The 24,268-nt window shown below is 40.2% G+C and overlaps 2 protein-coding genes across 12 annotated transcripts in view; one reads left to right on the top strand and one right to left on the bottom strand.

Annotated features, from left to right (window-relative positions):
- MGAT5 (alpha-1,6-mannosylglycoprotein 6-beta-N-acetylglucosaminyltransferase) overlaps positions 1-8,675 on the top strand; it is a 370,599-nt gene extending 361,924 nt beyond the window's left edge. For all 11 annotated transcript variants that reach the window (XM_072613264.1, XM_072613259.1, XM_072613261.1 and 8 more), the window contains one exon: positions 1,592-8,675. In XM_072613264.1, the coding sequence (XP_072469365.1) occupies positions 1,592-1,790 (199 nt within the window). In that variant the 3' untranslated portion in view covers positions 1,791-8,675. The remainder of the gene's footprint in view (positions 1-1,591) is intronic.
- Positions 8,676-11,439: 2,764 nt separating this feature from the next.
- Positions 11,440-24,268, bottom strand: part of TMEM163 (transmembrane protein 163) — a 279,629-nt gene continuing 266,800 nt past the window's right edge. Inside the window, exons 7-8 of the mRNA XM_072613271.1 lie at positions 13,221-13,362; positions 11,440-12,461 (exon numbers count right to left, since the gene is read on the bottom strand). Coding sequence (XP_072469372.1) covers positions 12,401-12,461; positions 13,221-13,362 — 203 coding nt within the window. The 3' untranslated portion in view covers positions 11,440-12,400. The remainder of the gene's footprint in view (positions 12,462-13,220; positions 13,363-24,268) is intronic.

Here is a 24,268-nt window from a genome sequence, read left to right as displayed (position 1 = left end):
GCACAAAACAATTGCGGAATTTTCAGCGTGAGCATTTACACCTGGGAAGTCACCAAATACTATCAAGGCTTGATTTATTGTTTTGTGGATTGTCTAGACTTAATGGAGTGTTAATAATGAAGATTAAACTAAAAAGTGTGTCCTGGATATTTTTGGAGGGAGAGTGTCTTGTTAGATATTTTCCAATATACCTCTCAACCAGGGTCACGTAGCTAGCGTACAAGAGAACTGGGACTTTCTGTCTTCCAAATCAGCTCTCCCTCTACTATGCAGTGATGTTTCTGTTATAATGCATATGTGTGTGTACATATAAACACAGTAAATCTTTATTAGGGCAGCTAGGTGGCCCAGTGGATTGAGCTCCAGGCCTAGAATTAGGAAGACCTGAGTTCAAATATAGCCTCAGACACTTACTATCTGTGTGACCTGGGCAAGTTACTTAACCCTATTTGTCTGTTTCCTCATCTGTAAAATGAGCTGAAGAAGAAAATGGCAAATCACTGCAGTATCTTTGCCAAGAAAACCCAAATAAGGTCTCAATGAGTTGTATACAACTGACACAACTGAACAACAACAAAAATATTACGTGCCTACTATATGCCAACCACTGCCCAACCTGGACAGTTCAGGGAGGCATACAGGAAGATAAAGAGTTGTTCCCTATTCTCAAAGAGTTTATAGCCTTCTAGAAAAACAAGACCCACACACATGCAGACACACTTGGATGGGATCATTAAGTTAGTTTAAGTTCATTCACAAGTTATAAAATGAAGTACTATAGGAAGTACATGGGAGAAAGTAATTTCCAACCTTGGAAATCATGGAAGACTTCTTGGAGGAGGTAAGTAGCATTTTAGAATTAGACTTTAGAGGAAAGGCAGGAATTTGAGGGGTATAAAACCAAAGGGAGGACATTTGAAGTTTCAGGAACAGTTTGAGCAAAGACTCGGAAGGCTGATAGCAGAGTTAATAATGCAGGGTAGATGTTATTCTGTCATATTTGTGGTTAAACCAAAATTATTCTTGCCCCCCCCCCCGAATTTCCAATAAGTGAAGTTTTACTGTATTTCACATATTCAGAAGAAGAATAATATATTCTTTTTTGCTTTCTAGAATGTCCCACTATGCTCTCTGATGGTCGGGGAAGCCAAAATGTCTTTAATACGAAGTATTTCTTATTGCGTATTTCATAATGTCCAGCATAAGGCTATCAAATGGCAACTGAGAGTGATGTCAAAAATGTTGGATTTCGTTTATAGTCAACATTTTAGTTAAAGTTTGTGGACTTTGACCTTTGATAAGCTCTGTGGCCAGACCCTTCAGCAGACCATAGATTTAGGGTTTAAAAGTTGCTCACATCTGATCCAGCCTCCTCCTTTTACTAATGAAAAACCTGAGGCCCAATGAGGTTAAGCCACACAGGTTGAAAGCAGCTGACCCAGTACTTGACCCCAGGTGCTCTGATTTTGTGTTGAATACTCTGACTTCAGCAACAATCCATCAAAGCAATCCAGGAACAGTTTCCAAGGAACAGTTTTGTTTCCAGGATACTAATGACAAATAAACTACAACTTTGTCCTTTCCTTTATAGGTACGAGGTGATATGCCACACCACAGAACTGGCCAATGACATCCTGGTGCCCTCGTATGATGACAAGAAAAAACATTGTGTGTTTCAAGGTGATCTTTTGCTGTTCAGCTGTGCAGGAGCCCACCCCAAGCACAAGAGAATATGCCCTTGCAGGGACTATATCAAGGGCCAAGTAGCTCTCTGTCAAGACTGTCTATAGCAGCAAAAGTCCCAGGCCTCAACAGATTCAACTGGGAAGGAACCTAGCTGGGGGCAGGGAGGGATGGGTGGTCCAAGGACTGCCCCAACTGCCAGAACTCTTTGGTTTTTTGGTTTAGATGTTGGTTTTGCTACGGATGAAGTTAAAACAACAAAACGGAGTTCTAAATGGCAACAAAACAGAGAGAGAGAGAGACAGTGCAGTGGACTGACTTCCTCATGGTTGGGATTTTTTTTAAAAAAAAATCTTCAGTGAGCAACTGTGGTGAGATTCTTCTAAAACTATCCAGCTGCTCTTGGGTAAAAATAAATGAAGTTCCATGCTTCGTTTAAAAAAAAACAGTTAAGACTATCATGAAGACTTGTGTGGGAAAAATTCCTAAATCCATTAACTTATTTATTTGTGGGAGGGTTAGGGAGGGTTAGGGAAGGATGGGAAGGAATAATGCATTTTTTTCCTTCTGCTGTCCATCTTCTACTTTCACTAAATAGCATTCCAGCGTAGTTTGGGATGGTGGAGGAAGGGAAGGCAGTGCCAAGAATTGGATGTACAGCTGTAGTCCGGGCATTAGATTGAGGAGGGCACTGAGAAGGTTCCCAAAGAGTGACAAATTGTAGAACAGACAGAAGTCTTTGCTGTTCCAAACCAAATGGTACACTCCAAGGCGTTAGTCAGTTTACCTGGACATTTCTTCTGCAAAGGTGAGAGAGAGGGATAGTTCAGGCAGATGAGAAAAGCATTAGTTTTATAATTGGGAATAGCAGTGCTTGGGGAGTGCCCCAAGGGCCTAGAAACCCATCAGGTGGTGCACTTTTACTAGAAAAAGATCTCTCTTCCCCTTCAGCTTCAGTAATCTACATAAAACAATACAAAGAATCAACGTTATATGAATAATATTAATGTTAGCTTGCCAGTTTGCTGTACTTTCCCTTCACCTAAAATTTACTGGATAGAGTGGGAAAGGAGAAGAAAAATAAAAAAGATGAAACTATAAAACCCACCCTAAGACTCAATGACCTACTAGCCTTTGGCTTTGAGGAAAGGAGTTGATATGAAACCCTATGAGCAGGAGTGTTGTTATGACATTGAGAAAGAATCTACTCGCTCCTCTCTGATCAGAGCACATTCTAAAGACTGAGTGATATTTTAAAGGTTGGATGATATTTTTCCTCTGGGATAGAGGGCGGGGTATTGGGGGGGGAAGGGGGAAGAAAGATAAGACAGGCTTCTTGAGCAGAATAAATGAATAAATGACTAAATTATTCCACCTAAATTTTCACTTTTTTGGGTTCTCAAGTGGCAGCATTTTATTTTGGTTTCCGTGGGTCAAGCAAAGGTCTTCGTGGATGCTTCTTGAAAAGCCAAGAATAAATAGAACACGTGTAACTTTGCCTGTATGTATCAAGGAAGGCTTCCCCTCATTTAGCCCTAGGAATCCCCTCACCCAATAGTTGAGTCTGCTCAGCACTATAGCACAATGTTAGATGTTTTGATTAGCTGATCAGTTTCATAAAAGTCCGACATCTCTGAACTGGAGTTGGGAAGGGAAGGTGGTCCCTTGTTCTCTCTTTATCTGAACTAACTAAGGGTCCCACAAAGTTCTGTAGATTTCCATATAGCCAGCTGACAGGTTTGGGGGGGCGGGGTGTTGTTGCTGTTAAATTTGTGTCTCCTGATAGGAAGATAAAGAACTGAAATATATTCTATCGAAGGAGAATGGACCTTGGGAATATCTCTCATCAGATGTTCCTTCCCTGTCTCTCTTCTCTCATTGGGATTCTAAGAATTTTAAGCAAGAAAGTGGCTTTTCTTTGTGACTAACTCCGTAGGAAGAAACAGATGGGGCCATACTTGCCGCTCAGATTTGAGAAATACTCAAGTCACCCTGGGAGCACTTGGCTTCTGTACAGTTGATGCCCACAGCTGTGGTTTGTAGAACTGGTAGAGACAAGATAGGGAAGGAACCCTTGCTAATGCGCCTCTGTGTCTGGAAAGTTTGCTTTCTCTCCCCATTCCTTCTCCTAAATTATACCTAATGTATGACCCCAGTTCTGCATATGGGCTGCCAGAGACCCAGAGTTAAGAGTCTGAATTGATTTCTTCCCTGTCCCTGCTCCACACACCCTAACCTCACCAGCCCTGGTCATTCATGGGCAGTGATGTTTCCGGGTCATCACAGGACAGAGATCCCTGTCATAAGCATTTAACATAGGGGAATATCAAATAAGCAGCAACTTTCTTGTGACAGGAGACTGCATGGGATTCTGCTTCTGTGGTGAGGGCTATACCAAGTTCAAGAGGGAGCTTGTTTAAATCCCTTGGCGGTTAGAGTATATACACAAGCACACCCCTGCCCCACTTCCTTGTGACATTTCAGGCACCCATCACCTACACTGGGAATGGAGAGAAGGGCAGCACTCTATTAAGAACCTGCTGCCCGCGGAGAGTCCAAAGGAAGCCAGCTATTTTCCCATCCTCATAGACTAGCTGACACTGCCATCTTGTGAGCACTACATTCCCGAAGCCCGGGAGCCGCCCATGCTGCTTTGAGGCCAGCAGAGGGAGCCCCGACTTCTCAGGAGACAAAGGCTGGCTTCCCCCATGTTGGAGGAGAGCTATTGGAAAGTGACAGGGGGAGGCCTCTTCTCTGAAAGGAGAAGCCAGCGTGTTTCCTTTCTGGGCTCAGGGATGAAGCTGGCCGCTAAGACACCACTGCAGCCCTTGAATACCATTGTCCTCCAATAGAGCCTGCCTGTCAGAGAGCAGAGAGAAGCTACTGCTGCTTGGAAAATTCCAAGATTAAAGAATTGCAGCTCCTTTTTTGCCGTTATCCCCAACCACACACTGGATATAGGCCTAAGAGGAGATTTCTTGCCTTATATTTTTGTTACCCTGGAGGGAGTTACAATGAAGAGTACTAGTCTTAGTGTCTGAAGAGGCCCATGTTGGAGTCCCGGCTCTTGCATTTATTGCTTTGTGACCTTGGGAAAGTCACTTAAATTTAGTGTCTGTAAAATCAGCATCACGATACTTGAACTACCTACCTCACAGGGTTGTTGTGAGGACTAACTTTGTAAACCTTACTGGGAGTCATGGTGTCACAGTCAATCCAGTGGTTGCCCAGGGCATTCTTCCCCTGACCCAGACATGAGATCTGGACCTATGTCTCCGTCATCAGGACCAAGGTCCAAAGACACAACTGGAATCAGCTGACTTTCAAGAGCATTCATATTGGGTCAGTTGGCTGTTGAAGGAGATGGAGGACAACTTTCTATCATTCCCTCCCCCACCATCCCCTTCTGGGAAAGGCAAAAGGATTGATTTGTGTCACAAGTTATAAGTCAGCCCTTTGGGAGGGAGAATCAGGAGGGACCTGGTCACACAGGCCTCTCATCCTTTTGGCCAGGGAGTTTTCAGATCCCTGCCCCTAACTTCTGTGTCTGTGCCAACTGCAGGCCTAGATGGAATCCTAAGCAAATTTGTAGTCATGGATAATGTGGGGGGGGTGGGGAGGGGGAGGGATGCAAACCCCTAAGCATAACCAATGTTATCCTAAGCTGTAAGCATAGCTCTCCTAGACTTTCCTTTCTGTTTTTGTACCTTTTTGTTTTAAGTGACTTCTGATTTTTTTCATTGTGATTCTAAGAGCTTAGAAAATTTAAGAAAAAAAGTTAACATAATTTATTAAAGATGGTTAACAGAAAAAGCTTACCTTTGAAAGGTAAAGTGGAGAACTAGACACTGTTTTTAAATGCCAATAAAAACCTCATTTATTTCATATATGCAACTTGATTTGCACATTTATGAAGAGGCTTTCTGCATTTTTACTTAGGTTTTTTGTTGCTGCTGCTGCCCATAACTTGTTCCTTTCTTGATCGTGGCCTCGTGCTTAGAAACGTCAGATTCTGTTTCCTAGACTATATTTATTGTTTCAATCATGTGCCTTTTCATTTTTCTTTGGAGTTATATGTTGGGAGCCAGATGCTGTTTGAAGGAGTATAACAGAACACCAGTCACATGAGTCTACCTTGTTCTAAATGTAGATGTATGTAGCATGTGTTCTCCAGAATGCCCTTTCTGTCCCCACGAATGAAAAGCAGGAAAAAATGATATATGGAAAAAATTGATTATCATCATTCCTTCCAAAGGTCCACTCTCTGTGGCCTCCCCTTGATCAAAAATGCTCATCAAGAGAGCCATGAGTGAGGAAGTGGAGTTCACACCCAATTCTCAGTCTCATGGTGGGAGGACATAGAAGGGGGTGCTCACTCAGCCCTCCAGGGGAATCAAAGAATGACCCTTATAAAATGACTACCATGATTAGATTGGCATTAAAAGAACCTCAGATGTACTAAGATTTTCAAAGTTTGTGTCTAGGAAATTAGCTTGTTGGCTACATGAGAAGAAAAAGGAGAATAGCTTGGGGGGAGGGGGTGGCTTATTTTTTAAGTATTTGCAAAACGTAAGGAGAGAGTGATTCTTTTTGTTTTTTCTAACTGGAGTTGGAGATTTTCTCAACACTTCAGTAAATCCCAGATCAAGTTTAGGAGAGTAGTAAAGAATTAAGGGTCTAACTGAAAATGTTTACAATTACCAATTACCAAGACAAAACCAATTCAAATCATTCTTCTGGGGACAGCTATTTCCAAAGGCCTGGCTGGTTTTCCTCCGTATATTTTACCCTTTCTCACAATAGTAGGTTGTGTCTAAACCTGAGAGAGAAACTGCTTTGCTTTCCCCATAAATAAAGGGGTTTATTTTAATGAAAAATTCTCAGTTGTTAGAAAACTCTTTATTTTGTTAACAACAGGCTCCATTATGTGTTTCTTTCTTAAGCCTGAATTATTTTATTTATTAAAAGCATATTTAAATTCATTTGACCGCTTTCTTCAAGTCCCATCCAGCCTTATATGGCTATAAAGCATCTTCATTGGAAGAGAATGGCAAATGGGAATAGATTCGCATGTAATTTGAGATGATACTAATTTCCCACAACTGAAGAAAACTGTCTTTGATTCTCGTTGGCACCAAGGGAAATAGAAAACCAGATTTTTAATGGCTGAATGGCCATCTCTCTATGGTTCATTCCAAAAAGCTATATAGGACCAAGTGATTCCTTAACATTTCAGGCCCTTCCACAACATTAAATACAGCAAAGGTAAATGCACTCCTTATTTGTTGATCTGAAAGTGTCTAAATGAAAATATCATTCTTGACTGACCTAATAAGGATTATCTATCTAGACTGCCCTAAGTATTTGGCCTTACTAATCTAAATTCTAACTCATGGGTTTCTAATACTTTGTGACCTGAAACAGATTGGTTCACTTGAAATGTGTAGCATATTAGCCCTAAATGAAACAAGAATTTAGGGAAGGGTCTCTCTTGCACACAGCTGGACCCGCATTCATACAGTTTTTAAAAATTGAATCTTTTAAGTATCTTCTACCTTGTAGAAGTTGCATATCAATATTGATTTAGTTTTCCCCTCTGAATTTCCAATAAATGAGACTTTATTATATTTCAGATACTCAATATAGAGATAATCTCTTTCTCCCTGCTTTCTAGAATAACCTGCTGCCCCCTGCTGGATGGGGGGAATCTACAAGTACCCACCGTGAGCAGTCATGTTATTACCCCAGTTAGATTCTATGTTGTTAGTTATCTCATGATCTTTGCACCAAACTTAAAGGAATAAAGTTTTATTTGTAGTTGCTCAAGTCCTAAGAAGACCAAATTCCAGAATTTTCCCTGAAAGCTGGTGTGAACGTAATGTTGGATGTTACTTCCAAAGAGGTCAAGAACTGGACAAGGTTATTAACATTCTTTTTAAATAAAATCAGTTGTTACTGAAATGCCAGTTAATTTTTGTCCTCCCTGGTTTCTAGACTTTTACTTACCTGATAAGTCTGCCTGCTAATTCCCTTGAAGGAACATCATAGATTTAAAAAGCTATTTCTGTTCCTATACCCCACTCCATATGATTGTAATTAAAAGATATAGGAACACCAACTAATCCACTGAAATAAAAACCTTGACTGCATCTTCAACTGAATGGACATTTTTGTACTTTTCTCCCCTTTTGTGGGAGAAAGAAAGGAAGATGGCATAGATTGAATTGCATTGCCACCCACCTCCATCCCAATTACTTGAACTTATGCATTTAGGGGAATAGATCTCTACCCATTGGATAGAGAGTTGAAGGCAAAGAAACAATCTCTAGAGACCAAAAGGGGAGTCACAGTTTTAGAAGGATTTCAGGAAATGACTATCTAGAGTTGCCAACTTTACCTTTGTAAATGGTGCTTTTAGAGGAGTGAAAGAGAGGAGAAAGATATGGAAGCCAAAAATGTTATGGGCAGAAGCTTGTAATTGAGATATAATGGAAGAACCTCAGGCTAAAGGGGTTCTAGCTAGATGAAATTCTGCCACACATCTCCATGTACCTTAAAACCAATTGGTATCAGTCATAGGGAGCAAACTGCAAGATAGCTGGAATCTGTGAAATCTGGGGCTTTATTTTGTTTTTAACCAGTCTGCCCAGGTTTTAAGAGCAATGGGTTTGTGAAAGGTAAATCTGATGCCAAAGGATGTAATGTCCCTTCCACTATAGTTTGAATTCATAACCTTGATACTTTTTAAGCTTAGTTTAAATATGCAGACTGGTGTGTTCTACTATACTCTTCAAGCAGCTCACAGCTCACCAAATACCGGTTACAACTATTTCCTATTGTTCATTTCCTGAGGTTTAATAGTCCGGGATTCTAAAAATAAGGTGTAAATGTCTGAATGTACTTTACTGGCACAGAAAGCGATGCTTGTTTTTCACTGTTGTAGAGAAAACTAGGGAGAACTTTATTTTTCAATAAACTTTTTTCTTGTGTGACGGGTGGGACTCATTTTTGATTTGGAGGGGAAATGCAGGATCCATGTACAGTGTTCACTTGAATTCTATCTGGCTACTCGGAATACAGCGCATTGAAACTAGTTGTTGATGGCATGATCAGGAAGTGGTTCAAGAGGAAATGGGGACAACCAAAGCTTTAGTAATTTAAAATACTCACTGGGGGTACCCTTTACTCTTCCTCACACCAACATCAGACCATACGTCCCTGTATGTTCTCTCTCTACTTGTATCAAAAAAGGGAGCTAGGGAAACTAGCTCCATTTTATAATTTGAATCCTGTGTAATAATACACTGATAAAAGCCATCTAGTAAAATAGCCCAGAACAGGTCAAATTCACACACACACACACACACACACACACACACACACACACACACACACTTTTGTTGAAGCATTTAGTTTTCCTGCACAAACTATCCTTAAAAACAAACAAGCCTAGTATCTTAACAGAAGAGCCTGCCTATTAATGTAGTTCTCCTTTGAGGCCTGGCACCATGACTGAAGGGAATAAAAGGCCAAATCGTAGGTACTATATAAATGTTTCTTCCCTTTCCCTCTAAGATGTAAATAATTACTTCTGTTACCTACCTCTGGATTGAGGAAAATAGCTTTATAAAGAATAGGAGCTCTCATTTGTATCTCGTTTATTAATGATCAGAGCTAGAGAGAAGTTCCAGAGCCTTTTTACCTCTGATTTACTTTGGAGGTAGTGGAGAGAAAACTGGAAAAATCCCAAGAGTTGGTCCATGGAGGATAGAGTATGCTCTATTAGGGCATCAGATTCAATCTTGGACCAGATATCCTCATGTAAACCTAGATAACTGATGGTACCATTGAACACTGATGCAAGAATCTGAGGTGAAGAGATGCCTGTATGTAGTGCTCCCCTTGACCTTGGAGGTCCCCTCTGACTAGACATGGTGTGATACCTTTAGACCAAGGGATTTGAGGCCACAGGTTCTCCACCCCTGCATTAGACCATTGGACAGATGAATAATCTAACAGGTTCATTTAGGGGTGAAGAAACTGGAAGCCTAGAGTTCGTAACATTAGCATTAGAAGCCCAAAGTAGCATTAGCAGAGCACTGGAGAAAATAAAGCATTGAACTCCACATCATTTCACCCGACCTGTGCAAGAGGCTGTGTGCTTATAGATTGACTCCACACTGAATGATACACCTCTGTGGTCAAGCATTATACCTGTGGGACAAGCATTATACCTGGAGTTGGAGGAGCTGAATTCAAGGCCCAGTTGTGCTTCTTGCTACCTTATGTGATTTTGGCCAAAAGTTGCTAAGTGAAAGAAGTGTGACCAGATGATCTCTAAGATCTCTTCCAGTTCTAAATGTGTGATTCTGTGAACTTGAAGTCTTAAGAGTTAGAAAGAGCCTTAAAAGTCATCTACCCTAACCTTTCACACAATCATGGGGCCTCATTGGATGAGGTGCCTCTCAGAAAGGAGTGTGGCAGATAGTGCTGGACTTTGAGACAGGATCTAAGACCATGTTTCCTGACTGACACTAGTTGTGTAACTATGGGCAAGCTACTGAGTCTCAGTTTCCTAATCTATGAAATCAGATGGACAGGCAATACGGCATATTATATAGAGTGCCAACCGTAAATCTTTCTGACTCCAAATTCTACTTTTGACGTATTCTGGCTATGTGACCAAGTCATAACCTCTTGGGGTTTAAGACTTAAGTTACAGACCAGCTATTGATCTGCATCTGGGGAGGAAGTCATAACACACCAAAATGAGCATAATTTGTGTACTCTTTCCTTCCCAGGGCTCTAAGGAGATAATGGCTTTGTAAACCTTAAAGCTCAACATTAACTCCACATTCTAGTTTTGAATAACAGTAATTGTTAGGAAGTAGTTCCTAACTATATTATAATATATTGAGCTAATGCTAAGTTACAGTTTTAGGCTCCCAGTTTCTTCACCTCTAAAATGAAGATGCTGGGTTAATCATCTATCAGATGGTCTAAAGTTAAACTCCTAGAATCACAGAAGTTAAGAGTGAAAAGGGATCTCAGCAATCATTTAGTTAATCCTTAAAGGAACTGCCCTTTTTGTCCCATTGTACTTTTCCTGCTCCCTACTCACTTTAAATATTTTATAGAAAACTTAGTGCCACAGGCAGTGAGGTGGCACAGTAAATAGAACACTAGACCTGGAGTCAAGAAGAGCTAATTTCACATATGGCCTGATAATGTGACCCTGGGCAAGTCACTGACCTTTGCCTCAGTTTCCTCAGTTATAAAATTGGGGGTCTAATAGCACCTACCTCACAGAGTTGTTTTGAAGAACAAATGAGATAGTACCAGGTATGTAGTGGGCACTTAGTTGATACTCATTCCCTACCCCCACGAACAAACCTCCTCACCACCAATAATATCAGAGACTAAGGGATTACATACAGTGGGATCTACTTATTTTCTTCAGATTCTGGCAGTATGGCATAGTGGATAGAAGGCCAGATTTGTAAGGTAGTGGGTTCAAGTGCTGCCTTACGATCTATAATTATGTGATACATACTACCTATGTGATTCATGGCAAATCATAATCTCTTGGTGCCTCCAAGCAACTTTAAGCAGAGGTGTTCTTCATCTGCATTGGTGGATGGAGTATTTAACACAGGAATGCCCCCCCCCAAAAAAAAACTCAGAAAAGCATCATCCAGGGAAAATAGTAGCCTCACACTTGCAGAGTGAAAAATACTTCGAAATATTATCTCCCCATAACATATAAAATAGATATTTTTATTGATCATACACCATTACTTTAGAGAAGCAACAGTGTCAGAGGTATAGAACGCCTTGTGTTGAATGAACAGTTTTACAGAAGAGTCTAATCTAACAAATAGCACAAACTGAAAACATCCTGCTCTTTAGAGAAGGGTGTATCATCACTAACACACCATCATATACCATTTACCATTTTTAACAGGGCATATAGATATATGCATATAGATTATATGTATAATTTTTATTTTTTACAAATAAAAGACTTCAGTTTTTACTTCTCAAAAAATGGATCCATTTTAATAGTTACTTTCAAGTTTTGAAGGTCACTGAAAAGGGACATGTGCTTGGTTGGTCCATGCAAAGCTCTTATATGTGTCACTAAGTACTTTAAAAATAGAGTAGCTTCTTTTAAACTAATTGGTTAAGATTAGTAAAACAGTATGAAACCAATTAAATACACTGTTAGAAATTAGAGGGCCATACTTGGATGTCTCTGAAGGGATAACTGGGTAGCAGAAAGCTATGGGTCCCCTTAGTCTCACTGAGTGGAAACAGAGCTCCCAATGTCACATGTAAAACTCTTTCAAAATGAGCCTCAGTTACTAAGTAGAGGTCTTCTCCTACCCATGAGAAGATTTCTTACTCTAGAGAACAAAAAAGTGTCCACTATTTAGGGCTGGAAAAGTAAGACCTCACCTCTCCCTCCTATACATGGTTCAGTGATGCACTTTAATAGGGAAAGGGAGCCTGTGGTGCTGAGGGATGAGCAGTGCACAGACTTCTCTGTTTTGATGGATCTATTTCCCATTAGAATAAACTTTACAAAAGAAAATTCCCCAAAAAGAAATTGGATGTTCAATTAAATAATGTTGGCACCATCTGCCTGTACTTTTGAGAGTCCTCATGCTACTGATGCAGGATAGGGAACAGCTGGCTCTGCCCCCACCAGGTACCTTCATTCGAACATTTCATAATGGCGGGTCTGCCTCACCCGAGGCACCATGTCGATGAGTAATCTGAAAGATAAAACCAAAATAAGACCATCAGTCTGGCTACCATTTGAACATAAATCCTGCTTCAGACACACACTAGCTACTAGTATTGCCCTGGGCAAATCTTTGCCTCAGTTTTCTCATCTGTATAATGGGGACAATATAGTCCCTACCTCCCAGCTTTGTTAGGTAGAGCAAATGAGATAATATTTGTAAAGCATCCTGAAAATGTTAAGTACTATATGAATGCTGTATCATCATCATACTCCACTGAACCACTAGTAAAACCATGAAGTTTAGAATCCCTTTGACTTTTTTTTAAAAATGGCTTATTAGAAATGGTTAATTCAAAATGAAACTACAACTTCAAACCCAAAACTATTGTAAAATAATATGATTTTTCTTCCACATCATTCAATACAATGACTGCAGCTATTCCCAGCTAGGTGCCACTGAGAGGTGACTGTATAGACTATGAGGAGAGCAGGTATCATGCTCACTCATTATCAGAGTAAACAACTTGAAATATGTATTCAGAATCTTATCACAGTGTACATAAGCTCAGTATAGCTTCTGTGGAATACATGCTCTCCTAATGGCCTGAAAGTTAGCACACTTTCTAAGCCCCTGAATGAATACTGGAAGGTAGAAAGCAATATTGTTTAGCTATTAAATTTACTTATTTATCCCTGGATATAGAGTGGGGAGTGGTTTGGGGGAAAAGGATGATGGAGAAATATGCTTAAAAAACAGGTGAAGAATGAGAACACGAACTTAACTCACTTGACTCCATATGCAAATATGGTCAGGCCAATCAGCACTCCAATGCTCCCATCCAGGTACCAGACAGATGCGTTGTGCTTGAACACTTCTGCACTGAGAAGAATGGAGAAACCCATCACTCCGCCTACAAGTGAGTTGAAGCCTGGAAATACAAAGCATAATATCAAAGAAAGAAACCCAACCTTGGAGGTCATAATCTGAGTCATCATACAAAAGAACCCATGTGCTGAAGCTTTGGACAGCTCTTGGGGCACCTTGCCTCCAAGAGCAAACATCCTTAAGAGCTGGGCAAATGACTAAATTTTCCTGGGCCTCAGGCCCTTGAGGGTTTCATATGGAGATAAAAGTACCACAGAAAGTTAGAAAAGGAAGAATCCTTGAACAGAATCTAATCTAACACCTCATTTAACAGACAGAGGCCCAAAAGAACAAAAGGGCCTTCCTTAGTTAATGTTAGAATTGGGACTAAAGCCTAACTGTCCTAATTCCCGATCTAGTGTAGTCTCACAAGTAAGATCATGGTGTATAACTTAATAACCCTTCTATTTGATAGGTGGGGAAACTGAGGTCTGCCAGAGGTCACATAATTCATCAGTGGAAGAACTGAGATTTCAAGTCAAGGCATCCTGATTCCTAGGGCAGCTCCCTTTTGAACACGCTGTGTTGCCTTTAAATGATTTGAGTTCAGATTCTGGCAATACCCCATATCATCTGTGTGACTTTGAGCAAGTTACTTCACATCTCTAGGTCTTAGTTTCCTGGTCTGTAAAATTCAAGCACTAGACTCAATCCCTTACGGCCTCCATCCTCTTCCAGATTCTATGAGGAGTGTGCTGGAGCCAGCTCTAACCAGCTTGATTTTTAAATTTTCAGTGTGAGCATTTATACCTCAAAAAGTGGTAATTGCTACAAATGGCTTGATTATTATTTTGTAGATTGTCTTCATGTGGAAGAGAAGTAGGAGTTGAACTGAATTTTTTTTTAATTTATTAAGCACCTACTTAATACAAGGGTCTCAGGACCCCCAGGTAACTTTCTAAAAATAAGTTACAAAGTTGTTAATGTGCTTCAGGGGAGGGAATTTCCACATTGGGAGTTCCTCAAGACAATGAAATCCTAGACCTTCATGACCTGACCCACAGAAAAGTACAATGCACTGTGCTATATATTTGTCTCAGTCCACAAGCCTAGAAGTCTCATGGCCTCCTTGGGCAGAGAAATAGAGGCACATCAGAATCTCTGTCAGTCACTGAGAAAGTAGTTCAAGAGGGATTTTGCTGGAGACAGAGCCATGAGGATCTCTTTCACTTGCCCCTGAATAGCTCTCCGGGTGGCCTTGGAAAGAAATCCCAGAACATTACATGCTCAGCAGCTCAGTGGCTAGTCTACGAATAGAGGAAAAGAAAACATTCCCTATAGTTAACCTCTCATGAGCATTTCAGGTAAGGAGAAGTTTAACTTGTTCCAGAAGCTGCCTCAGTTAAACCAAAGTACTTCTTAGTTGAATAAATGTGGATGTTATTCCACCAGTCAGCAATGTGTTACAGTAGGAGACCTGTAAGAAGGACTGAGTTCAAATCCTGCCTCAGACACTGATGAGCTATTTTATCCTGGGCCAAGTCACTTACCCTCTCTCAGCCTGAGTTTCATCATCAGTAAAATACAGATAATAATGGTACCTACCTCGCAGAGATATTGTAAGGATCAAATAAGATAAAACACACAACGTGCTTCATGAAGCTTAGCACACTTTACAAATGCTAACGATGATGACAGTGATGTGGGCTCTGTCCTCAACTATATTTAAAAAAAAGTATACAAGTTCATTGACTACAATGTGCACTGGAAAGTGTCCTGTAAATATCAGCTAGTATTATTAGAATCAGGAATTTTGTGGGATTCAAATGAGTTAATGAATGTAAGGCACTTTGAAAACCTTAAAGTGCTATAGAAATATATTTATTGTTGGTGGTGTTGTTAGCTTATGATGACTGGGCCTCCAGTCTGGTAATGATTTAATTCCCTGAGCCTTCTAATGCCCTCCTGGTAAACTCAAGTAATACAGGAGTGTACTAGTAAATGCTTAACCAGCAGTGCAGGAGAGAGAATGAATAACACGCAGTTTTAAGTTATTCACATTTTTTTTAAAGTCTAGACAATCTACAAAACAATAAATCAAGCCATTTGTAGCAGCTGCCATTTTTTGAGGTATAGGTACTCACACTGAAAATATAAAAATCAAGCTGGTTAGAGCTGGCTCCAGCACACCCCTGCAGAGAATCTGAATGAGGAAGGGGGCCATAAGGGATTGAGTCTAGTGCTTGAATTTTACAGACCAGGAAACTAAGCCCTAGAGATGTGAAGTAACTTGCCCAAGGTCACGCAGATGATATGGGATATTGTAAGAATCTGAACTAAAATCACTTAAAGGTGGCACAGTGTGTTCAAAAGGGAGCTGCCCAAGAATCAGGATACTTTGGCTTGAAGTCCCAGTTCTTCCACTAATGTACTCTGTGTGACCTCTGGCAAGTTGGATCATCCATCCAGACCTCATTTTCCCCACCTATCAAATAGAAGGGTTGGACAAGATTATTTCTAGCTTTAATGATCTGTTATCCTCCGAAGAGAGGTTTAAACACCAAGGCAAGATGCAGTTCCAGGGGAAGGATGTGGGCACAGCAAGATCTAGGTGAGCCCTCTCACCCATCCACTCACATTGTTCAAGTGGCAAGAGAGTGCCCATGCCCCACAGAATAAGCCTGAGGCGCTGTACTGCTTCAATAGACTGTTCACCATAATGAGCAAACATGGCAGCTCTAAGCCTTAACCAATCCCAATCTTGCTTCTTTTTGATGCTTTGCTCCCACAGAACATTTCGATTCCTTCTTCCTCCTTGGTCTGGAGGGCTATACCCTAGCACAACCCCTTCTCAAGAGGAAGCTGGCACTTGCCAGTAGCAGACTAAGGTTCAGGTTCGGGTAATAAGGTCAGGGGTGGTATATAAGAAAGGTAACAGGATCTTCAAATAGCACCAACTGTTTAACTCTATAGTATGTACTACTGATGCCCCCAGAATTTGGGTTCTTATTCTCTTGCAGTCCCTTGTATTCTTTAGCAATATCTAAATAATGCAATCAGGACAAATACCTCACAGAAAAGAGGCTTTGATGTTCCAGGTCTTTGCAAGTTTATTGTAAACTCAGGTCATCTGCTCCAAATTTCTCATGTGTTCACCTCTAGTGCAAATTTGATGGTGTGACTGCTTTGTGCTGTGGCTTATAAAAACATAATGTCATCTCTGCCTAGGAGGTGGCCTGAGACCAGAGCTCTTTCCTTTAAAGCTCAACAGAAGGACTTATTTTAAGTCATCATCGTGTGTTCTCTGACCATGGTTACAATGAGTTTTTTGCAGGAGAGAGAACTTGGACCCTCTATTTCTCTCTGTAGTATGGTAAAGGAGGTATGATATAATAGAGAGGACACTGGATTAAAAACTAGAAGAGATCTGAGCTTTCATCTCTACTCAGATCTATACTAGTTCTATGACCTTCAACAAATAGTTGACCTCTCTGAGCCTCATTTCCCCATTTGTGAAATGAGGATCATAATGCTCTAAGGATATTTCATGTTGTGCAAACCTTAATGCATTAATGAATTATTCATAGAGAATAGTTTTTCACATCAAATGGTATTTAAGATTAGCTCATTATCTTAGAAAACAGAAATTCTACCGATTGGAGATTCATGCAGATGTGAGAACCCACGTAACCTCTTAGGAGCTGGCCCATTTGCATCTACATACTCTTTCCTTTAATCTTACTGAGATCAAGCTTCATTGACTAAAAGTTCCTTTTTTTTTTTTTAATTGTTGTTTGTTTGCTTTTGGACTGTGGGAGGGAGAAGAGTTGAAAAGAAGAAAGAAAAAAATGTGCCAACATAAGCTTTGTTCATACTTTCAAGTAATTCTCCTTTTCTTAGCCTCTCAACCCTGACTCCTTCCTTGCCAACTTTATTATGGGCACTCATGAGAGACGTCTGGCTCCCTTAGGTCAATGTCCAATGCTTGCTTCAAAAGAATGAACTAACTTTGGAACTTTAGACAAATTATCTCACCTCTCTGAGCTTTAATTTTCCCCTATTTAAAAGAGGATATTGAACTAGATTCTTTCTAAAACTCATTAGCATTAACATTTTACCATTCTGTGAGTCTGAAAAGTAAAGCATATTTTTTCCTAACGTGACCACTAGATGTCCACTCAGCTCCATGAAGTCACATAGCTAGTTCGTGTATATTGGTGGTCATCCATTAAAACAAGAACTCTTCCCATTCACCCAAGCTCAATGTCCTATTTTTTTCTCAAGGGCACAAGGTATAGGAGTGCACAGTGAGAAGACTGGTGCCCCAGACATATTTTTACTTCTAGGCTGGAATGGATCTCTCTTATCAGTGGATTCATTTAAACAATTCTGGTGAACCACTTAAATTTTCCAACACTTCTCCTGGTGGTGCTATATGGCTTCAAGTCATAATACCATGATCTCAAAAAAATCATAATTACAGGTAATTCCAGGAGCAACAAAAGGACACTTGAAGAGTGGGCACAAATGATAACTTGCATTCAATAAGAAGACTTAAGAAAGACTTCACTAAGGAGATACATACCTGGAAAATGAAGTTACCCAGTTATGGAGCTACACTAAAAGATGATGAAGGAATAACAGGACTGATACATGGCAATATCAAAAAAGTTAATATTTTATATGTTGCTTTAAGGTTTTCAATGTGCTTTACTTCAGTGTTATCAAACTCAGATAGAACCAGGGGCCACTAATCTGCGCATTAAGATACTTAGTTTTGTTATCTGTTTTATTGTATTTTTATTTCTTTTATTAAAAATTTCCCAATAACATTTTAATCTGTTTCAGCCACACTCAGGAATATTTCTGGATGCAGCAGGTTTGACACCTCTGTTTTACATAATAATAATTATGATTAATAAGCAGGTGCCAGAGCTGGGGACTACTCATTAACAATGGTAATTGCTAGCATGTATACAGCACTATAAGGTTTGAAAAACTCTTAATATACATGAGCTCATTTGATCCTCACAGCTCTTTATGGTAAGTGATATTATTCCCATTTGGCATATAAGGAAACTGAGGCTGAGAGAGATTGGCCATAACCACATAATAGGGCCAGAGGCAACATTTGCATCCAGGTTTCCTCTGATTTCAAATCCAGGGCTCTTTATAGTGTCCATACTAAACTGTCCAGGGAAACTGATGAAGACCTCCAGAGGTCTGAGAAGCAGAGGAGAGCCTTTTATGAAGGATAAAGAGAGATCACACAAGATGAGAAAGTGAGCACAACTTGTACCTGAGGAAAGACCAAACCCCTTCTTCCCCTCAACCCCATCCCAGCCAAGATCTCTCCAAATATCTAAGCATCACTTCTTAATAAGAGTACCTAATTGAATCACCCACTGGAGGAAATAGGGTTTCTTTTGATTCTTTCAAATTGAAGGGTCACCCCCAAATCAAATATAACGGCAATTCATGCCTTTCAACATTTTCAAGAATGACGCCACAAAACAGGACGAATGAGCAGAAGATTCCTTCACAAGTTTCTTTCCAAAAAACAAGATCCTCAGCAGCAGCCTCCCTACCCCATAGCCCCTTCCATAGAGAATCACAGAGTTAGACCTGGAAGGGATCAGCTCAGAGCCCATCTGGCCCCATGGCCTCCCTTTATAGATAAAGGAAACTGAGGCCCAAAGAGTTTCAGTGATTAGATGATTACCCAAGGTCACACAAGGGAGAAAGTAGTAGAGCCAGGGTTCAGATCCAATGCTCCTTTTACTCTACTTTGATAGATCTATAACTTATCAAAGTTGATAAGGAGAAATCACCGTAACTCGGCCTTCCACAGCAAGGCAGCTACCACAGGGAACTCAATAGAGTTAGTTCTAGTTTTAATCTCGTCTGCTATCCACTTCTGTTTTATGGATGAGTTCATCCCATTCATATTTATAGTTATGATAACTGTGTATTTCCCTCCATGCTATTTTTCCCTTGTTTATACCCCATTCTCTTTACCTCCTAACCTTTCCCTCCTCACACGTGTTTTACTTCTGATCAGTGCCTTCCCCAATCTACCTTTCCTTTAATCAGACCCCTGTCACTTTTTACTTTCTTATAGGGTAAGAGAGATTTCTATATCCAGCTGAGAGCGTATGTTATTCCCTCTTTGAGTGAATTTTGATGAGAGTAGGATTGGAGTTTGCCAATTCCACCCCCCATCTTCCCCTCCATTATAATGACTCTTTAATGCCTTTTTTATGTGGGATAATTTACCCCATTCAATCACCCCCCTCCTTCTTCAGTGAAATTTTCTCTTTCACATCTTTATTTTGTATTTTTTGGGGGTAAGGGGGTATCATCCCATCAAAGTCACCTTATTTCTACATCCTCTGAGTAGATATACTCCTTCTAATTGCTCTTATAGTAATAAAATTCTTAAGAGTTACAAATGTATGTTGCCATATAGAAATGTAAACAGTGTAACATTATTTATTTCTTTTCTCTTTGTTTCTTTTTTACCTTTATATGTTTTCCTTGAGTCTTGTATTTGGAGGTCAAATTTTTTTTTTAGCTCTGGTCTTTTACTTAGGAATGCTTTAAAGTCCTCTATTTTATTAAATATCTACTTTTCCCCTGAGAGATTATGTTCAATTTTGATAGTCAGGTGATTCTTGGTTGTCATCCTAACTCCTTTGCCTTCTGGTATATCATCTTTCCAAGTCCTCTGGTTCTATAATGTGCAAGCTACAAATCCTGCGAAATCCGGGCTGTAGCTCCACAATATTTGAATTGTTGCTTTTTGACTGATTATAGCATTTTCTCCTTGATCTGTGAGCTCTGGAATTTAGCAATAAGTTTTGGGAGTTTTCATTTGGGGATCTCTTTCAGGTAGTGATGGGTTCTTTCTGTTTTGTCTTCTGGTTCTAATATATGAGGGTAGTTTTCTTTGATAATTTCTTGAAAGATGTCCTGGCCTTTTTTTTTTATCATGGCTTTCTGGTAGTCCAATAATTCTTATATTATCTCTCTTGGATCTATTTTCTAGGTCATTTGTTTTTTCAATGAGAAATTTTACATTTTCTTCTTTTTTAAAACCTTTTTAAAAATTTGTTTTCTCGTATCTTGATGCCTCATAGAATCATTAGCTTCTACTTGCTCAACTCCAATTTTTAAAGAATTATTCTCTTCTGTGAGCTTTTGTACTTCCTTTTCCAATTGACCAATTCTATTTTTGGGAGGTATGATTTTCCTTAGAAAATTTTTGTGTATCTTTTTCCATGTTATTGACTCTTTTTTTCATAATTCTCTTATATTATTACTCCCCTTTCTTTTTCCCAATTTTTCTTCTACATCTCTAATTTGCTTTTTAAAATCCTTTTACATTCTTCCAGGAATTCTTTTTGGATCTGAGATCAAATTACACTTTTCTTTAAGGCATTAGATGTCCTTTTCTAAGTTTATGCGTTGATCCTACTGTTACCATAGTAACTTCCTACAATCAAGTTCTTTTTTTTTGGTTTCTATTTGTTTTTTGCTTACTTTTTTCTTCTTTTTTTATGACTTAGTGTTTTTATATGAGAGTTGGGATCTGTTCTTCACTGTCCCAGATTTTTTGTGCTAGAACTCAGGGTTTTACAGGCTTTCATTGGGCTTCAAGACTTAGCTACTTGCTTTCACTGGAGGGTATGCTTCCCTCCTGGTTGGTACTGGGGATGAGGCCTCCCTGTTGACCTCCTCTGAGTGTGGGGTTTAGCTGCTGGCCTGATTCAGATATGGGACCCTCCTATTGGGTTGCTATCAAAATAAGGTCTCTGCTGGCAGGCCCCAGGGCAGGGTCTCTCTGTTGGTCAGCCCTGAAACTGAGTTTTGCCACTGGTCAGCAGTAGGATCAAGGCCTGGCTGGTGGCTTGTGCTGGGGTTGGGGTCACTGAGGTGAGGCCTTGTTGTTCTGCACAGATTGTTCACTTGCCTGGGGGCTGCCAATTTGCAGGAGGGTAGGGCTTTACTCTTGGAATTCCCCAGATTCTGAGCCTTGCTGCAGGCCCCCTACTGTGAGGCTGGGTGCTGCTCCTCTTGGACCTCACTCTACCATCTGTGTGAGACAGATTTTTTCCTGCTGGGTTGGTAAGCTGCTTCCCTGCTCCTAGATCGATTCTGAGGTGGTTTTCTAGCTGTTTGGAGGGGAATTTTGGAGTGCTTTGGAGGGTTCCTTCTTCACTCCACCATATTGGCATCAGAAATTTTTTGTTAGAAAAGTAAACTGTGTTTTCTACTGACTTGAGGGCATTAATTAATTAATTAATTAATTAATTAATAATTCCCTTCCAGCTGTAGGTTTTTTACTACTCATTAGCACCTCCCCAGGGTGGGGCCAAGGCAGTTCAAATACATCAGTTCTTCTGTCTCTTGTTGACAACTTTGGCCAAAGATTTGTTGGGAATTTTTAAAAACTAAGATAAAAATCTACTGATTCCAGAAAAGTGGGGTATGTGTCTGTACGTGCACATACAGAAGTTGGGGAACACCATTCAACTATGTGAAAACTATAATTTTGAAGAAATGTTTGTAACTTCTAAGTATAAATAAAGTACCTAACGATAGACTTGCCTCCATGAATCTCTGTAGAAATCAGCATATTAACAGTAAGCAGATAAACTAGCCTTTGGAAGTTTTTGGAAACAGTTTTTGGTGAGCTAAATACTACCCCTATAATCCTGCCTACAGGTAATTTATTTAGCATTTTTTTTTCCTTCTTAGAGCGCAAAGATGAACTTTAACCTACTCCAGAGACAGTATCTGTGGATCCAATTAATAAGGCTTTCGTGGCCTAGAGTTAGCTGAGGGAGGCTGTTGATGATGGTCAGTTTCTCAATTAGCCAGTCTCCTCTGTACAGAAAGACCCACATTTTCCTTTTCAGTCTATTTTTTTTAGTATGCAGAGAGGGAGGGTCTCCCCATATGAAGTCAGCTAGATGAGGAAGGTGTGAGCCAACTCACCCACTACAAGGTGGGCTTTCAAAATGGGTTAAGTGGATGCTTCCTACAGGAGAAACAGTTTGCTGACCTAAGAAGTCAATCCCTTCTCTGAGAGAAAATGCTTGGCTCAGCCTGACATAATGGAGAGGCCCATGCCTCTGTCACATCAGGGAGCAAATGAGCAGAAAGCAGCAACCAGGTGATAAGGAAGGCAAACCCTAGGGGTCCTGCTTGCTATTTGCAAAGCTCAGAGGGAGGCAAACACCACCTAGTAGAGAAATCCCAAATCTTAGCAGCCTGGAGGACCGTGCTCATCCCCCTCCCACCAGGGCTCCCTGCCTCTCTCTCCCCTTCCCCCTCTCACACACAAAGGAGTCTGAAAGCTGAAACAAGGATAATTATAGTTTGGCTCCCAATTTTTCTGATCAACAAGTTCCAGGTCCTACACAATACAATTAGCACGAGGATCTAATTCCAGAGACAGATTTCCCTGCACTTCTGCTTGGTAGGAGTCTGAAGCAAAACAGTCATTGTAAGGCCACAAAGTGGAAAATGAGGAGAAAACAAGTAACAGCCCCAGGAGGCAAATTCTGGCTGTTCTGGGTCTGGGTCCCCATTTCCCTTCTGCTTATTTTCCTCTTTCTTCTTTGAAATCATTCACATAACATTTCTAACAAATACCAGGACAAGATCCGTTTACGAGTAGCCACAAATATTGCCAGACTGGCCTCTTTGTAGCAGGGGTTCTTAACCTTTTTATGTGTCATGGACCCCACTAGCAGTCTGGTGAAGTCTAGGAACCCCTCTTCAGAATAATGTTTTTAAATGCATAAAATAAAATACATACGATTATAAGGAAATCATTTATATTGAAATGAAGATTTTATATATGTATATATATGTCTATACACATATGATGTATATATGGGAATATACATATATTATTCATATATATGATATATACATATATCACATATGATATATGCGTGTATTATATATGATGTATATACACACACACATATATATGTATATATATTTTCCCCATCCAAGTTCACAGACCTTTATTCTGGAGGCATCTACATAACCTGGAGTTCTTAGCCTTGTTTTATAGAGTCATAGATAATCTGAGGAGGAAGAGGCCAGACATACCTAATTTAACCCCTTGCCTACAGTGTTAGCACATCTCCCAGTCTCTACGGAGACAGTCCCAATGATATGATTATTGCCTTCAGAGGCAGCTCATCACATTTTCAGATAGCTCTAATCGTTAGACAGCCTATCATATTGAGCCTATTCACCTCTTTCACTAGTTTGACCCTAATTTGGTCCTCAAGAACCACACAGGAAGAGTCTGATCTCTCCTCCATGTGACAGAACCCTTCAGATATTTGAAGACAGTAATAATGTCATCATCCCATTCCTGGAAAACACCAAGTTTGGGTCCCTTAATACCACATCTGGAATCCCCCTCGCCCTCAGCTTGTCTCTTCTGAATGGGTACAGGCTTGCCAATGACCTTCCTAAAATATGGCACCCAGACAGATGCCAGATCCAGACCGGCTGGCACAGAAGATAATGAATGTGGCCGCTGTCTTCTTCACTCTGAACCTCTCTGCCTGCGCACCTTTCTCTGGCTGTCAGATCGCTCTACTGTCCAAGTTGTTTTAAGATAACTGCTACCTATTCGGTCTTTCCAGTGGTTTTTGTTTGCTCATTTATTTTGTTTTAGTTTGTTTGTTTTCTTCAAGTTAAGTGCAAGACTTTGCAATTGATCCTATAAAACTAAAGTCTTGTTCATTTTGGCCCCAGGCCCTTTTAAAGCTGCCTCACAGCTTTGTCAGTCAGCCAAGAGCAATGAGAATTACTGTGGACTCACAGAAAGGGAGGCAGAGGTTTGCAGAGGCAGCTTAAACCGAGAGAACAGACAGCCTGTTGTTAAATTTTCAGGGATGACCTCTGAAATTCCCTCCAGGTCTAAATCTTTGCCCCTA

The sequence above is a fragment of the Notamacropus eugenii genome, chromosome 5 (genome assembly GCF_028372415.1).
Source record: "Notamacropus eugenii isolate mMacEug1 chromosome 5, mMacEug1.pri_v2, whole genome shotgun sequence".
NCBI lineage: Eukaryota > Metazoa > Chordata > Mammalia > Diprotodontia > Macropodidae > Notamacropus > Notamacropus eugenii.
Note: the sequence above shows the minus strand (reverse complement) of the source record. Positions and strands in the feature narration are given on the sequence as shown.